The sequence below is a fragment of the Neopsephotus bourkii genome, unplaced genomic scaffold (assembly GCF_033783945.1).
Source record: "Neopsephotus bourkii isolate Nb327-2 ecotype Australia unplaced genomic scaffold, CSIRO-AGI_Nbou_v1 NB_1767, whole genome shotgun sequence".
NCBI classification, from domain to species: domain Eukaryota; kingdom Metazoa; phylum Chordata; class Aves; order Psittaciformes; family Psittacidae; genus Neopsephotus; species Neopsephotus bourkii.
In genome coordinates, this window is record NW_026902241.1 from 11,928,701 (window position 1) to 11,947,201 (window position 18,501).

The following is an 18,501-nucleotide window of genomic DNA, read 5'->3' on the forward strand; positions in this document are numbered from 1 at the left end:
GAGAAAGTATGACCCAGCCCCCCAGTAGATAAATAATTGATTTTAATTTCTTAAACTTTTGCTTAGATCAGCCTTGTGAAGTGTGCACATACTTCAAAAATCAGCAAACTATCCTAGGACAGGACTGCATTAATGGGCATATGCACATAGGAACTGTAAAACAGGCAACATGGGATAAACAGTGAAGAGGCAGCAGCACAGACTATAGTACAAGCGACCACCTGGATGAACAAGAGAGATCCAAGATAGGAGTATTTTGAACTATTACTTACATATCTGACCATAATCTTGCTTTAAGAAACAACCAACCACTAGTAGGAAGGCCTTCTGGTCTCTGGTCACTTCACTCAGAAATGGAAGAAGCAGGACTTTTTACTGACTGTACCATTACTGGAAAAACAAGTATTTTTGATAACTACAAAAACTGGCTTGTTTTGTATCTCCTCCACTCCAAACTGCAGTGTTTGTTTTCTCCATAGGAAGGATGAGGTTGGCAGGCACCTCTGGACATCATCTAGTCCAGCCCCTTGCTCAGAGACTGGGTTTCAAAGATCTCCAAGATGGAGACTCCACAACCTCGCTGAAAACCTGCTTCTCCATTTTACCTCACAGTGGAAAAAGCATTTCTTAAGTTTAAATGGTGTTTCTTGCATTTCAAGGTGCCCACTGCTTCATCACTGGACACTGCTGAGAAGAGCCTGACTTCCCCTTCTTGACTCCCCCACCAGGTATCTGTACACACTAGTACAGTCCCACCGTGCCTTCTCCTCTCCAGCATAAACAGCCCCAGCTTTCTCAGCCTCTCCCCGTATGACCTGAAAAATCAAATCCCCTATCATGAAGAGTGCTACTGACTGACTGATGCTCTGTCATATCAGGGCTAAAGGAGACACAAATAAGCTTAAGCCAGAAGCATGATTAGCCAACATCTATTTCACTGGGCATCATACAATATGCCAGCTGAAACTGAGTCAGTTTAAGATGCCTTTATCAACTGGCCACAGCTTCCTTTCTCACAGCAACAAGGCTGCATGCCAGCCGCCTGAACAACAATACAGCAACTGCTGGAACTGGAAGGGCCTGATGCCTTCAGCAGAGCACAGGCCACATGCTGTCTGAATACAGCAGAAGCTGTTGAGGAAGCCTGGTGCCCACGGTGAGGGTGAGCTGCTTGAACAGATGCCTGAACAGGACAAAGAGCAAGAAAGATACATTAATAACCATCTATAAACTGCTTTGGAAACCTTTCACATGCTGCATCCCTAGACTATCACAGTGCAGGGAACTTAAACATACAAGGATTTCTGCCACAAAATTAGTATGAACCAAGGTTTTGACCTATGGCAATTTAAATTCCACATTATCAGAACAGTCAGGTTAGTCTGTTATTGTAACTTCTTTGTTTCATTTGACTAGTAACTTTAGGACTGTTCTAACCATACAGCTGCAGCCTGCTGAACAAACTAAGCAAGCAGGAAGATAACAGACCATGGCACGCCAGAAGGTCAGCAAGCCACAGCAAGAGCATGCCCAGCAGAGAAACCTACAGCCTCTGCTACTTTACCCAGAATTTTGAGCAACCAACAAGACAAAGTGATGCAAATCAACAGTACAAGCTCTTGTAGTAAACAGATTTAAAATACCTTTACATTAAAACAAAAAAATAGACCAAAAACAAACAAAAAAGACAAGTACATATAAACCCCTCATGTCTTTAATAATTTATTGCATTTTAAAACTTCTCACAGTCATCTGACAACCAATGCAACAATTTCTCCACCCTGTTAGGACCAAAAGGGACAACAGCTTCCTGAACTCCCTCAATGTATTCACCTTTGTATCATTTTCAACATAACGCTTGTTTTTGCTGAAACAAGGCAAAGCAGTCCCACACTCTGCTCTCAGAGCAGCATGCTGGGGCCACAGAGCAGCATTTCCTCGAAGTCACACATCATTTGTACAGTCCAGAATGCCTTCATGGTCAAACTGTGTGCTCCGAGTTGGTCTGACGCTAAATTAATGTGTAAAATTAGGTATAAAATAGTATATTTTGTTAGGCCTCATCAACTGCTTTACAGGTACAGCCTTCATCTCTTTGTTGCAGCACTACGCATGCAATGTAAATATAACTGCCTTATCTTCACACACAACATCCATATAGACATGCAGGCACGCACGTTTCCACCCAATTCCTATTTATAACATTATATGCTACCAAAAATAATCTTGACTAGTTTTAAGCTAAATACCAAGAACAAGTAAGTCTTCAAGTGCAAGCAGCTGTTACCTGCATAAAAGCATTGCTCTGTTTTTGAGAGATACTGCCCTGGGACAGCGAGTGAATTCACTTTTGACCTGAAGCTTACGACTGCCACTTACAAGCTAATTCTGGCACAGGCCTGCACTGAAAATATGCTTGATGAGCTGTTGTTAACCATTGTTAACCAACAGTCTTCAGAAACTGGAAGTTTACAAGCATTTAATGAACACCAAGTGGCTTTTTGAAAACGCCACAAAGACCAAGCGTTAGTCCTACTTTTGAAGGGTTTATATAGTAAGTCACAAATGTGGAAGACAAAAATGGTATCATAAATAACAAACACTTCATTCAGTAGTAGCTGCAAAGTCAAATAACTTTACTGCTTTGTTCACTGAAAATGACACTTTCAAAATATTATTTCCTTGGTGGATTGTAAGAAACATGCCAGCGATTAAAAGATCTTGTATTGACAGATCCAGAGTAAGTTTATATGCACAGTCCTTGGATTGTCCACAGTCACTCCCTTACAGTAAAGGGACAAAATACAACAAACAGCACAAGAGACAGGGAGCCCCACAAGCAGTCCACTGAAGAATCATCCAACCAACCCAGGCGCAACAGTCCCACACTGAATTTTGAACTGAAAAAAAGTGCTGTCTTTGTACAAGAACTCTCCAAGGAACTTCATGAAAACCCATTTAGCCTCCAGATGGGCAAGAAGAATTTTCTGCTCTATACAGAGTATCTGTTCCACTTTTATAAAACAAGTTTCCTTTCTGCTGCAGGAGAAAGCCTTCATCTAAGCCATGAGGTTAAATGTAGATTACTTGCTGCAAGTATACTATGTACATGCCTACAGGTACATACATACATACTTGCCCTCACAGGACAATGTAGTAGGCAACTACAAAGACAGCATTCTGCAAAGTTCCAACAGTAATCAAGCCTGCGCTCAAGCCACAAGCTGTCAGATAACCAGGACTGAATTACAAACACTGTGACAGCAGGTAAATAACACAAAAGAGAGTAATACACTGCTCATTTATTCGCAGGAAATAGTTGGCAGAACCTATTCAGAAATCAAGCATCATCTAGAAAAAGGGAAAACATCTCTCAACCACCCAGTCAAGGTTACTGATAAAAGCCAAACTAGAGATTTGAGAACTGCTGCTCAGACAGTCCTATGACTTGGCAGGACATCACTTCCAAGGAATTTCAGTTCAAGAGGCCACCAGCAAGGGAAGACAGCTCTTCCTCTGATGCTGTACAGCTATGGTTGTTGGGCACTGTTGAATCGAGCCCATTCTGAGCAGAAGAGACAGCACAGCACATCAAAGCAGCAACATGGCTAGAAAATCTTTGATACCACTGACTGGAAAAAATGAAATAATTACCCACAGCGTGCTGAAATCACTGATGCGCGCAAACCACAAGGCCAAGGGTTCCTAATCTCCAAAACAGCAACAACTCAAAAACTGACTGCGGCTACCCATCAAAAATGACTGGGAAAAAGCAAGCAAGTAACCAACACAGAATTTCACAGAGCTATCATAATGCACCAGGGAACAGAACCAAAGAAGTGAAATAGACTGAAACTGCCCATTTCAGACAGAGCCCCAGAAGCAGAAGGAGTGCTGGACCTGGCACAAGGGGATGTGGCTGAGCAGCAACCTTCCTTACCAGTGGCAGCCAGCAGCAAACAAAAGCAAGCTGCAGCTGAGTGTTCATCACAGGCAATGACAGTTCAGCCTCATCCTGAATTAGAGAAATGAAGAATGTCTTTGATGCTAATAAAGTTCCACAATAACGGATAGGGACAACCAACAAGCCTAAGAAATCTAGCTAGTAGCTGGAGGGTAGAAGCTAGCAGAGATGGGTTAAGGAAAGAAAGTAAATTTTCCTTTGTAGAAAATACTTTTCTCCTTGTGCCATGCTACATGGGATCACATGGTGGGTAGATCAGGAAAGCTGCTGTATAAAACCACCACAAGGAAGATCCTTGGAGAGTGTAAGACTACATTTCTCATGGCAAGAATTGAGTCTCATACTGAACACACAAGAATGAAGAAAGGGTAAGAAAGCAAGCAAAGATTTCTTAGACTGTGTTTGAATTTTCCTTGGCAAATTTTAGGATAATCAGTCCTTGAGTGTTAAACTAAGGCTGTAGTTTGGCAAACACTTTAAGCTGGCATAAATTTACATTGCTGCTGAAAGAAAGTCTCACCATCTGCCAGTCCCCTGTGCCAGCACAAACATCCGAACACTGAACCAGGAGCACTTCTTTTGCCAGTGTATTTTTCAGATGGATCAGTTCCCCAAACCAGTTCACAGGATGGCCATGTAAATACTTGTGCTGGCAAAGAACAGTGACTACTTCTCCAGCTGTGCCAGCTAACAGCATTCACTGAACTTCAGCCTAAGACAGAGGTCACAGGTAGTGCTCTCCATCCTCAGACATGCTGTGTATCTACCACACTTCAACATTAAACCCACCACACAGTTGCCCCTCAGAAACTAGTGTATCTTTGTCATTTTCTCTGGTAGGAGAACCTGACAATCTCAGCAAAGTTCAGATTTTCATTTTCACTGGCCAGTAACAAATGTCTTTTCTGGATGCTGTGTTTCTTGACCAAAAGATCATGTGTATTAGAGACAACAGACAGCCTTCTGATCATATATTCCATTTGGGATCCAGAATGCTTGTACATGAAGAACAACAAATGAAACTGTGCTCATCACATGACAGGGCTCTACCCCAACAGGGATACAAGAACTGCAGGCTCCTGAGTACCCGTGAATCACCATACAATCCTTCACTGACCAGCATGCTTGTCAAGAAGATCACCAACATCACTGTTGGGAAAAGAATTGATAAAGATGAGCATTGGTCATATTCTATATCAAGGTCAAGCAACTCAAGTGAGTTGCTTGAGAGAGATTGAGGCCCAACCACACTTCCCACAACTTAGTGATAAATTCAAACCCATACAATCATCCATTATGAAAAATTACATCAGGCAGTTTTCTACCAAGAAATAAATTCAAGGCATGATAGTGAAATAAACCCCCCAGAATGATGGATCCCTGTAACCAAGCATGCCACAAGCAAACTGAAGGGAAATTACTCATTACAGACATTCCTCAGCTCATATCCACAGCCACAGCTCTTGGGGCCTGTGATCAGAGTGGGACTCACACAAGCTGCAGCACAGCCCTGCACTCGCCTCTGTGCTCCCTTTCCTTTTACCATGTTTTGCCATCATCATCACTTTCCAGTACCTGCCCATTTGCTGAGTACTTACTCTCCACATCTTATTTTGTCTTATCGCCATACATACTCATGGTTGTATTTTGCGGAATAAGATACAGTGGAAAGAACATCCAGAAGTCTTGCTCAAGTCTCCTGTATACTATTTTAAACAGCATCTGCAAAGCTCAAATTTAATCTATTCCCCCTCCCACTTTCCCTCTGTCCCCTCTCAGTGAGCGCTACATGGCTGCTGACATCTTCAGCTCTACCAGCTGATTACTGCTCCTTAGGTACATTTCTGTTTCCTTGGTAACATTAATCCAACTAGTTTGTAGGAAAGCACCAACATAAACAGAAGGCCAGAGTAGAGCACCTCTTCTTTCCAGTTTATAGAAAAGCTAACAGCAGGGTAGGAGAAGTCCACTCACTCCTATACAAGATTTTCTAAAGGAGCACTATCAACTCTGAAGGAGGCACTAGTCAGTGCTCATACTAGTCAGAATTCAAAGACCTCAGGTCTTCAGAAAACTCCAGGATGCTCTAGCACACAGCATCATGCTGCAAACTGATGAACAACCAGGGAATTATAAGCAGCAGTTAAAGTACTTATGATCAGGTCAGTTTATTTTGAGACTGGAGGCGGGGAGCGAGTAAGAGATGAGCAATTATGTAATTGAACAATTCCAAGAAAAAGCAGGAAAGCAGGCTTGCACAAAGCGTAGCTAATAAAGCAGATTTTTAAGCCACTGGTGGCTCAGCAGTGGGTGCCACTGGCCTACTGGTAGAGACAGGAGAGCAATTTGAACTGCAAGTCTTCTGGCTGGTTACAAAAAGTGAGAACAAAGCAAAACATGAAGGGATGTAACAGGGACTGTCAAAACCTCTATTCAATCTCCTACTACTAAATGGCACAGAGTAGGGTTAGAAGATGGGCGGTGATGGGTGTGATGGGAGCAGAAGCAGGAATGGTTGATAAGATGTCCATTTATACAGGCATTATTAGGAACCCATGACTGGGATGTCCCAATATTACTGCAACAGTAGTAAAAGATGCAAACTTCAGATTTATAGGAAGTTTTAAATGATTGTCAGGGTTCACAATAGGGGAAAGAGAAACCTAGCAAAAAAAATCTTGAAGCTGGCCCCTCCCTTGACCCCTTCTCAGCCTCTGTGGGGGAAGGCAGAAAAAAAACTCATCTGGGTGAAATTCAGGATTTCATTCCCTGACTTTGATGAGCAGGTTTATACCTCCACCGGCTATCTAAGACAAGACAGGCAAGAAACAGAAATACATGCACATACATGCACATACAAGTTTGGTAACTGATAAGGGAAAGTTAAAATAAGAAGAAAATAATATTTTGGGAAGAGACTGAAGAAGAAAAACCTAGAAAATAACAGGAAGTAGAAAAAAGACACTACAGCTCATGTATGCAAGTATGTGCCACCATCTGCTAGAGAGAAGGAAGCAGAGTCTGGAAAGAAAGAGACTAGAACAAAAGCAAGGAATGTAGTAAGTCAAGACTTCCAAGATGAGTAAATAGTTAGCCATTCTCTTATGCCTGCTGCTGTACTGTCCACAGACCTCACAGGTCTGTGGCTGGTTTGTATTTACTACGACATAGACACCTTTCAGGGTGGAGAGTAATCTAGCAGTCAGGTCTAAGCAGAGCCACATCAGTTGAAGTAGATCTCAGTAGCCCAGTTAGTCTAGGGAAAACCCAGAGACTTTCAAAGTAAAACCTCAGGTTTCTCAGACTTAGGCTCTTAGCTTATTTCATGTCATTTACCTTAAGAGACCAGTCCTATTGAAGAAAATCAGTTTAAAACAGATTCAATTTAAACAATGTACTTTTTCCCTAATAGTTTTACAGGCTAGGAGATGCAAGGTATACATCACCTTTGTATGTATTCCTTCTAGACACTTTGTAAAAGTGATGGCAAATTCAATGCCAACAACACCAAGTGTACAAGTTAAGCCTTAAATGAATTAAATGATAATCTAGGTATCATCTCTTCAATTTAATCTACAACTATTTTTTCATAACACCAAAAACAATTAGCCTTGATCAAGAGCATCATTAAAACCTTTCATCGATAATTCATTCATTTCTATAAAAGTACCCAGCTGCTAGTTAAAGCACAGAGAATAAAACTGATTTTGTACGTATATTTAGTTAGCAAAACATTTTTGAAGACTCGGTAATGGAAAGAGGGTAGGAATTTCAGCACACTGTGGAGTGGACTTATGATTCATTCCCTCTTATAGGATTATGCTTGTTTACAGAACTTGAACTAGATCTGGTAAAGGTTAAAGATTTAATAAGAGCTCCTGTGACATAATGCCAACCCTCACACAACCTTCAAAAACAAAGCCAGTTTTCTAAGACAACATTGCAGTGAACCCAACAACAGTATTTTAAATAACTGGCTACAAGTGGTTTGGGGTTGTTTTTTTTGTATGTTTTTTATTTAAAGGTCTGTCGTGGTTTAAGCTGAACCCTGGAGAAGGTCTAATAAAAGAACATTAAAGTTAGGCTTAAAAAACAAAGAACAAAACAATATGCTTTTAGAATTGTGAAAACAAAATCCCCTTCTCCTCACAGTTACAACACTGCACATCTGATTTCTCAGTAAATGATTTTTTAAGGAAACAGATGCCTAGATGTCACCACCCCAGATCTCCTCAGCACAGCTACATCACTGACATTTATGAGCACAGCCCAATTCTAGCAGGTCCCCAGCTGCATCAAGTGCCATACCGAACTGCAGTCATTTAATACTGTGCCAACCCATCACCCTGTGCAGCTAGCGTACATTGGCAGTATTTTAGGGAGCACAGGGAAATCCCCAAGGGCTGGAATTCTTTTGCTGGTTCAGATGCTGGGGAACTACAAATCTCCAGTGACACTGCAAACTGGTTTATTTAGCACCTTCAGTAAAATGGTACCCTAAGTTCTTCACCCACCAACTATGCAAACCACAGTATTGCAACATACGCACACAGGAGTAGTAAAATTATTCTGTAAGAGCTCAGTCAGTCAACCTGTGCTAAATTTCCATGTGTTTTGGTCCTCTTACTTGAAACGAAAGCAGTAAGAATAAACATTACATGTGGATTGTTCCTTTTCAAAAGTCTTTGCTGTGAATGCAAATCCAACACACCCATCAAGATTTGAGATCAGACTGTATTTGACTAAATCATCTAAGCAGCTGTCACCATGCAAAGTGCACTAAGAGAGTAACCTGTTGCAGCTACCACAATATCTCTACTGTACACCCATCTATACTGCCAAGAATAAAAAGTATGCTAGGATTCCAGCACCAACCATTCAAACTTTGATTCAGAAAAAGCAGGTAAGCAGGTGCAAGAAGTGAGTTAAAAATTATTTTAGATAACCAAGAGGTGTCTCTGTTTATTTTACATCCCCCTTTCCCTCCCCTAAACAGCCAGGAGCCCTGCAGAGATGTACAGAAGTTACCACTGATGGACTGCTCCCCCACCACAGCCCTTCAGTTCAACTTACTGTGGCATTAACGGCAGAGGAAAGGTGTATTATCCAAAGACACAAGACAGGTGAAAGCCATACCACTATCTCTGCCATTCCCAAACACTGACAAACCCCACATTTCAACATATCAAACCCTTCTACTGACCTGTCAATCTCTTCTTATCAACTGCTTCTGTTTATTCAACTGAGGGTGTATCTGTGAGAGTGACTGACAGTTTTCATATTTCAGCAAGTGGGGCTAAACAACCCTCACTGTGTTGCTGCTGCTCCACAGAAGTGTGCAGCATTAACAGACTGATTTTTCTGCCTTTCACAAGTGGCAGAAGTATCAGTATCTTACTACTTAGAAACGTAAGACAGTAGTCCAGAAATCACATGCATGATTCAGGATTACAAATCCAAAAGTCCTTTTCTAAAGCCCTAGCACATACGGCTACACATAAAACCAGAAACAGTATTCCTTATTGCTGCATAAATTGAACCCAGCAAAGCCACTGGTATTTTTAGAGTGCCAATTTGAAGCACTGGGGCATTGAAGAGGTTTACGACTGTCTCAAAGTCAGGTTGGCTTAGTAAAGTCCAAAGTATCAGGGATCTAGGAGGAGTGTAGACCATGTTTCCGTTAAAAAGTTTGAGTTCAACTAAAGGTACGCAAAGACTACATTTTACACAAAAAAAAAAAAAAAGGAAAAAATAAAAGAAAGAGAAAACTCCCACCCACTTGTCTTTATCACGGGAGTTTCCCGTGCCTCAAACAAATCCAAGGCTGTTTTCTGCCTCTCAGTTTCTCCCCTCCTCCCTCCCGCAGCTTCCTACCAGCTGAGATTCTGCAGCTGCAGCAACAACAGCCTGTCTGTGACAGCTTAACCACCACTGCGGGCTGGTTCCTACTAATTCACTAGCTTCCTTATGTTTTAACAGAGGTAGCAAATTGTGAAGGGGCTTCCCCCCCCCCATCTCATTTTTTATTTAACTGAAAAGACGTTCATGAATATTCATTGCTAGTGCTTCACCAAGGGCGTGAGCTTTATTTAAAAGACTGGAAGGGAACTGCAAGTTAGGGTAATACGATGGGAGACTTCTGATTCAGTTCTCTGGTCCCAAAATACATCTAAAGACTACGATTTTTTTGCAGAAAAGAGACAACCTGATCGCCGATGGCTCCACTGGCTACGGCGGCACCCACTGCAGGGGCTCGCACTAGGGCTCCCTGGTTGACAGGGTCGCCGGCGATGTATCGGGCTTTTGAGACAACAGTTCACCGCAGCGGGTTTCCTCCCCACATGTTTAAGGCCAGCACTCAGCAGGCCGCATTCTGAGCCCGGACTTACAACACACACACCCCACTCTGAAAGAGCTAAGAGACAAGCGAGCCCTGTCACACCTCCTGGGTCGAGCGCAGACGGTCCCCGGACAACAGCCGCCCGGAAGACCCCGCCACGGCCGGGGGGCGGCTCCGGACGCACCCGCACCCGCACACACACACACCCGCACCACCGGACGTGCGCACCCGCACGCACACCCGCAGACAGGCGCACACGTGCGCGCACACCCACTCCTGCCCGGGGAACCGCCGGTTCTGCTCCCCCCCTCCTCGCCCCCCGGCTGCGGGGGACACACGTGGGGTCCCGCACTCACTTTCGTCCTGCCGTTGATTTTGTAGTTGCCCAGCTTGCCGTTGCAGTGTCGGATGAGATCGTCCATGCTGTTCATGAGGAGCCGGATGGCCTGGCAGCCCGGCTCCTTGCCCTCCACCCAGGTGATCTTGTCGCCGCGGATGTCCTTGGAGGAGTCGCTCTTCTGGCTGACGAGCTGCCCGTCGGTGAAGCGGCCGGTGTGGTGCAGGGCCCGCACCTCCTCGGCCACCAGCCCTCCCAGCTCCTTGCCGAGGAAGTCGTCCACCACGCAGATGCCGTGCTTGTTCATGCAGGGCACGATGTACTCCAGCGCCAGCCGCTGCGGCACCAGCGACTTCGTCTGCCCATTGGGGCGCAGCGCTGCCCCGCCGGGCCCTGCCTGCACGCCGCCCGGGTACAGGTTCGACTTGTCCCGGTACAGCAGCACCGCGTCCCCGGAGAGCGAAGGGGACTGGGCCGCAGCCGGGGCTTCCGCCTCACCAGTGCCGGCTGCGGCGGCGGCGACGTGGTTGTTGGCCAGCGGGGCGGCCTCGGCGGAGGCCTCCGGGGGCGGCGGCGCTACGCCCTTCCCCGCCGCAGCTCCGGCCCCCGCCCGGCTGCCGCCTCCCGCCGTGGCCCCGGCGCTGTGGGCGCGGGTCGGCGGGGGGTGCCCGCCGCGGGGCTCGGCAGCGCCCCCTGCTGCGGCTGCCGGTGTGCCTCCGCCGCGGCAGATGAGCTTGTGCTTCTTCCAGTCCTGGCGCTGGTGCTCCTTGCTGCAGTAGAAAGAGCTGCGGCAGCGCCCGCACCGTAGCAGGTTCTCCATCTTCCCGCACAGCTCGCAGTACTGCCGGTCCCGCTCGCTGCTGCTACTGCTGCTGCTGCCGGTGCCGCCACCGCCGCCACCACCACCACCGCTGCTGCTGCTGCTCTCGCCACCGCCCTGGCCGGCACCGCCGCCGCTGTCATTCGCCATGGCGCTGGTGGTGCCGCCGCAGCCCCGCTCCGCCGCCGAGGGGTTATGTAAGGAGGCGGGCGGGAGCGGCGCTAACGCGGGCCCCCGCCCGGCCGCGCGGGGAGGGAGCGCTCACTGCATCATGGCCGCCCGGCTCCGCCGCGGCCCCCGCCGCCCTCCACCTTCGCCGGCCCGCGGCCTCCTTCGGGCGGCCGGGCGCGGGGTTGCCGCGGGGGCCCGCGGCGCCCTCCCTGCGCCTCTAACGCCGCTAGCACCGCCTCATCGCCGCCCCGGCGGCGGCGGCTCGGCCTGAGGGGAGAGAGCGGCGGCGGCGGCGGGCAGCCGGCTGGCACGGTGGGGGGCCTGCCTTCCGCTCCCCTCCGGCCTCTAAGCCCAGTGCGCTGGCCGGCGCGGCCGCCGCCTCTCCCCACCGCGCCTCCGCCGCTGTGTCGGGCCGAGGAGGAGGTGCCACTCTCGCGGCCCGCTTTGCACGTACGCCACTTCCAGCCCGCCAGCGCCGGCGGCGCGTCAGGCGGGCGGGGCCGCGCCGCGAGGCGGGCGGGGCCGGGCCGGGCCGGGCTGCACCGTGCCGAGCCGAGCCGAGCAAGGCCGCGCCTTTCTGAGGGGCCGGTCGGCGGCTCCGCACCGCCGCGAACGCGGAGCCCGGCTGCGAGCGCACGGACAGGCTTCGGGCAGTGACCAGGCGGCCTCTGCTGGGGAGACCTCGGTTCGGCGGGAGGGCGGCCGGGCGGAAGCAGCCACCGAGCAGTGGGGCCTCCCGGGACCCAGGGACGGGGAGAAGCTTTGCTGAGGGGAGGGGGGGGGTGTCATCGATCTCGGCTGCCCGAGACATCCCCGGTGTCCCCACACGGGCTGTGGGTCGCTAATCTGTGGGTGCCCTTGACCCTGTCGCCAGTGTTGAGCTGTCCCCCGGGTGAGCGAAGGGACGCGGGCCCGCTGCAGGTGAGGCACGGCACCGAAGAGCAGGAGGGTGTCGGGCTGACACGGAAGCTGGGCGTGTGGTCTGGAGCAACGGAGGGTGTTCGCGCACCCGGCCACAATGGAGGGCTAGATATTGTCACTTCTATAGGCCCCAAAATATCCCCACCAGATGGCTGGCGAAGTGGGACGAGCACTGGCTCCCTCACAAATTATCTGGGGCTTGTGTCCCACCTAACTTGGTAAATGAAGGCCAGAGTCAAACCAGTTGAAAAAGCAAAAAGGAGGAAGAAGGAGCAGGTGAGGTGACCACTGAAATGAGGAAAGGACAGGACTTGGAGCCAGTGCTGTGATCAACATGGCAAAGTCCCTGACAGGAAAAAGGAAGCTGGTTTTGGCAGAGCGGTGCTGGTGGCGACAAAGGTCCCAGCGCAGTCACATCAGTTGTCAGAAGCCGTATGAGGATCTGGGCTCTTCTGAGGTGATTAATCTGCAGTCGATCCCGAAATCATGGTTTTGCTTTCTTGTGATTGATGTTAGGGAAGTGGAGTGTATTGTGCAACTTGCCGTGATGCAGCGCAACATGGTGGTCGGTGCCTTGGAGCCACGTGGTAAACTGGAGCAAGGTTCTGCCCACCCCCTTGGAAAGCCATTTGGTGAACAGACCGCAAGTGTTCGCTCCGTGGGTTGGGCTGGCGAAAGGCAGCGGCTGCAGCTGGTGTGTACTGCCTGTAAGTTAAGCAAATCCATTATGAAGTCCAAGGAGTATCGAATACTTGATCCAGTATACACTTCTGAGGATAGAAAGGTGAAAGCAGTCTTCTGGGTGGTAACCCGTAGGATGAAGCAGGATTTTGTGTGATTCTAGATAAATCAGTTTTTAATTTGCCACTATAGAAGAGGAATAGTAACGCTTTTGCTCCTCACAGGAGGAGCAAAAAAGTGTGAGGCTTAGGACTGTACTGTACTTGTATTATAGTGAGATGGCTTTAGGTACACAGCTAAAATGGTTTGGTTCTTATAATCTCTACATAAAATTGGATTTAAAGTAAACTGACATAGCGATAGGACTTGGGGGAATGCACTGCATGTACTATGTGAAGGATGTAAAAGGAGAAACAAAGTGTGCCAACGCTACAAATGCCTGTGGTACAGGCAGAAAATGAGAAGGAAGACCAGGATGAATTATTAGGCAAACGGAGTACTAAGAGGACAAGGTCATGAAAGCCCAAAGGGTGAGATTTCAAGGTGAACTTGATCAGCAAGCTCCAAGGCTGCATTTAAAAAAAAACAAAACAAAAAACCCCACAACAAAAAAACCCCCCCCCCAAAAAAAAGCACACCAAAAACAAACAAAAACCCCCAACAAAAATCAAAATGAACTGGAAAAGCTGGGAACTAAAACCCAATAGAGTTGCAGTTTAGTAATTTCTCTGTTTATTGCTCTTGGAGGAAAATACAGGAGAAGGAGGTGAGTTAAAAACAAGTTTTAAGCCCAGAGCGTGAAGTGGGCAGATTTTTAATCTAATTTTGATGAGAGTTGTTCTTTAACTACCTGTAGATGAGGTATGTGAGAAATAGCTAGGCATCTCCCCAACTTGCTTTAAACTGATACAAATGCAACTGAATTCCTTGGACTTGCAGTGTTGTTAAACTGGGCTAAATGAGAAGAGTTATTTTCACAAACTTCAGAAATGCAAACAATAACTTCCTGCCACAAAGAAACTGAAGAGTTAAAGGCTTTTTGCATTCGATGCATATTCCTTCAGCAGACATAGTGGAGATGAAAGTCACAGACTTGAAACTCAATAATCCAGCTACGAAACAAGTAAGAAAAGCACCAAGGTGCAAATATGGTGCCTGGCTAAATCCTAATGATAGTTATTAATTCATGGGCTAATTTGGCTTCAAAAGTCATTTGTTCTTTCCCTCTCTCTCTCTCTCTCACATGTCATTTGGGATACAATTAATAGTCTTGGTCTCAGTTTTTACTAAGTTTTAGTTTTGCTAAATGTGCTGAGCTACTTCAGGTTGTCTTGACAGACTGTTCCCCAGTGTGGTCAACAGAAATACCAAGTTCAACAAAACCCATCTTCAGGTATATGAAGCATGTGCCATATTTTATGATTGCAGCACTTTGCCTGCAGCACACAACAATTTAATGAAGGTTGTGGCCCAGCAGCAAAGCTGCAGAAAAGAGACAAAGCTGCAGAAAAGAGTGGTGTTGGTAAGGAAACTCTGGAAGACAATGACTATTTATATTACAATAGTGTCTACAACATGCTAGAAATATTTTCCAAGCATATAAAGACTCTATTCATTACCAAAGAGTTTGTTCCTTAGCATACAGCATAAGGAGAAAGCACCACAAAAAGCAACACGGTATACAAAGCAAAATGACCAGCACCATCGTTGCCAAAACTGAGGGGGAAGGGACTTCCTCCTCTTTCTTCTCTGGTTACTCTTCACTTGCTAAGGTGGTATTTCCAAGATAGCCAGTTCCTTGTCTGTGTCAATGAATGTTGGAAAAGGACTGGTGACTAGGTAATGATGGGACAGATTGCTTTGCAAATGAATGCACATGGGAAGTCTTCAAAGTAGTACCAGTCACGATGAGGATGTTGTGGAATAAATTTAATGCAAGGTTTTTTGTCACCACTTAGATATGAATCTGATCTGTTTATTAGAACTAAAAAAAAAAAAAAAGAAGGTTGGTCAATGAATAGCTTTCCTGTTTTCATTAAGCAGTAATAATGGCTGCATTTATACCATGTGTTGTGTATTTCGTGTACTGCAGCAGTAAGGTTGTATGAGCAACCAAAAAATAATTTTTGAAGCCCCAGGAGAAGGGGGAATGCAGGATAACAAGAGTAGTTTGTTTCACAGAACAAAAGTAGCCTAGAAATTAAATAAAAAGTCTTATCCTCAGATAGCTTAGAACAGGAAAAAAGTCCCTGGGATTCCAGGCTCAGTTTTTCACTGCTGCCAGAAGGCCCTTGGAAGATACATGTGCTCCTGAGGTTGGTGGAAGTTTGAGGCCTCAGTCAGAGAGTTGTGTGTCCACAGCAGCATCACAACGTTCAAAACCTGGGGGCTTGTAGCATTTGCTCTCTTCCCCCCAGACCTCACTCTACCATGTTCTTCAGCCTGACTGCTCTTACTCTGCTTAAACCATTATTCATGATCTTAACAGTGGCATTTTTCAAGCTTGCTTTTCATACTAGCAAGTGAACTGTAACAGGTTTGCAGCTTTTCCAAATAAAACTAGAGAACTGTTTTGTGTGAGTTGGATTCTCTGTTGAACTCACTTGCTTTCTAATCAGGACAAACTGTACAAAGTACATCCACACAGCTATGCAAATGCTCCTTTGTTGAATGCATGCTCTTTTCCCGAGGTGCATAAAGGGTCATTGTCTCCCAGATCATCTCCCAAATACCTCCCCTGCCACTGTACCTGCAAAAGGAGGAAAGGGTCACCCAGTAGAGGTGATTAGGAAGATGCAGAAATTGACTGGCTCTGCTAGTGCCACCATGACAGAGTGCATGACCCAGGGAGCACATGACCCAAGGTCTTGTCAAGTCCCTCTGTGGCCAGGACAAGCTGAGTCTCAGCAGTTTTCAAGGTCGAGGCTTCAGGTCTCTGCTGTGCCAAGAGCTTGATACTCTCCCTGTCACAGCATGAAGTGGCACACAGCCCTCAGGACAATCAGGCTCAGAGCCCTGAAACGAATCCCCACCTATCCCACTTAGTGCTTGTTGATGCCGTTGTGGAGTTGCCCTAAAAGTTTTTGCTGAAATTAAAATAATAGAATAATTTGGTGGTTTATCACTGAATATCATAATGGCGTAATGTTTACAGAAAAACCCCTTTCATTATAATCTGAGATTATAAGGGTTGGGCTAAATTATAAAGAGAAGTATTCTCAATTACTTTGTGTAAACTTGTGTTTAATATTATGTTTAATATTGTGGGATTCCTCCAGGCTCTTCAACTGAAGTTGTTTTTGCTATCCCTAAATCCGTCTGAAATGATATGCATTTGCCTCTCTGGGAATATAGCCTATTTTTATTACACCAAAAATATGGTTAGGGTTGATCCAGAGAGATTTGCACATTAAAATATTTAACTACTTTCATGAGTATTATGTTAAGGAAAAATGAATTATGCTAGTGAAGTACAAGACAGTGTCCTTTTATTCTATTTAATTTAAGTGAAAATGCTGCTACCAGATGTCTGTATCTGTAAAGCGATGGAAATGCAGCCCAGCTTAGAAAATGCTCCTAACTGACTCATTCCAGTTTTGTCCTCGTTTTAAACTTTGTACCATGGAAAGTTCAAAAGCTTTTTCCACATTGTTTGTGAGGTTTCTCCAGAGGGAGTATTTCTGGCTTTGGTTACAAGAGAACTCCCTGTCTTGCTAAAGATTGTCAATTATGTACATTTTTGGCCTCTAACTTAAGCAAGCCAGGAGGCCCTCGGGGTGCTTAAAGTCCAGCTATGGACAGAAAGTTTTTTTAAAGAACATTTAAAAAACACTATTTGAAATCCACGTACTGACACAGTGATAAGCATTTTTGGAAGGAAAAAAAAAAAAAAGGAGATTCCTGGTTCATCTGTATGTAGCTCAAATTTGTCTGAACCGCTCCAGAACTGCACTTGGTTTCAGTGCAGACAGGTCTTCTAGCATGAGAACAAGAGACTCAAATATAAAGAAAGTCTCTCCAGTGCTTTGTAGGGCCATAATGATAACATGACCTTTTCACTTTGCATCTGATATGTACTTCCTGCCCCTGTGTCATCATGATTCAGCATTGTGACATGCTGAAAGATCATCAAGGTGGAAACAATGCCGAGCAGTGTTAAGATGGTGTGGCCTGCCATGATTATTTTGCACGTACCTGATTCATTGCACATCATATTTTCTCTTTCCTGGTCTTTCAGCTGCCAGGCACGTAGTGCTCTCCTCTGTCAGTGCCTGTCCTTGTATTCAGGAAAGAGAACAGCCCTGGACTGTGGGCAGGGACAGTTTACTCTGTGTCCCTTGGTTTGGGAAGCTTGAGAGCACCTCAGCTTATGCATTAGAATATATCCAGTTATTTAATGAGTTACAGTCTCAACTTTTTTCTTCCTCAGTACCTAGAAACTGTTAACCCGGAGCTCAAGAACTGTCCCTGAAGCCATAAAGATGTATCTGTTAGAAGACTGGATGTTTTATGTCTGGGTGAAGAGGTAGTTTCTTTTGCATCTCTTCAGTTGACTAGCACTATTTCTGGTATCTAAATTCCTTTTCTCATTGAGGCAGTTGTACCAGTAAAGGAGATTGTAAGAGAACAGTGAGCTTAAAACATTTGCTGCTATGAAACAAGAAACCTGCCACAGTAATTTAAGAGAGGAAGGAAAAGGTAATAGTGAGGAAGTTTTGGAGCTGATAAAACCCACCAGGTGTCATTCATCAGTAATTTTTTTTTTTTAATTTTTTTTTTTTTTGATGAGGCAATTTCTGGAGAAGAATGGGTGCAGGCTTCATTTTTGTTTGTTTTCCTAGTGAACAGTGGTGGCCTCCCCTTTTCTTGAACAATAGGGGTACAATATTGCAGCTCTCGTTTTGTTAAACTATCAAGATAGCACATCTGTCCTGAAGAACTCACCTTTGCCAGGCCTGGCTACAGACATGCACGCAAGCATTGTGAGCCTGAACCCTGAAGAGCCACTAACCCTGTGTGTTCCCATGCATCCCTCTGATGCATATCAAGGTGCAACATCCCATTGCTCTCCTGCCGTTGCCCCCCTCAGTGTCTCCCTCATGACAAGGGCTTTGTGATGCCTTTTCTTGTGTTTCCGTCATTATCTAAGTCACAGGCTTTTACTCCATGCCCTTCTGTTTGGTTCTTGTGCTTTCTGCAACACTTTCTTTGTTTGTGCTGCATTTAAGTCACAGTGTTGCGTTGCTGCCCACCCATAGGGGTGGTCC

General features: G+C 45.9%; 1 protein-coding gene across 1 annotated transcript in view; it reads right to left on the minus strand.

The window, feature by feature from the left end:
* EGLN1 (egl-9 family hypoxia inducible factor 1) overlaps positions 1–11,751 on the minus strand; it is a 34,645-nt gene extending 22,894 nt beyond the window's left edge. Inside the window, exon 1 of the mRNA XM_061378843.1 lies at positions 10,661–11,751. Coding sequence (XP_061234827.1) covers positions 10,661–11,611 — 951 coding nt within the window. The 5' untranslated portion in view covers positions 11,612–11,751. The remainder of the gene's footprint in view (positions 1–10,660) is intronic.
* Between the last annotated feature and the right edge of the window lie 6,750 nt (positions 11,752–18,501).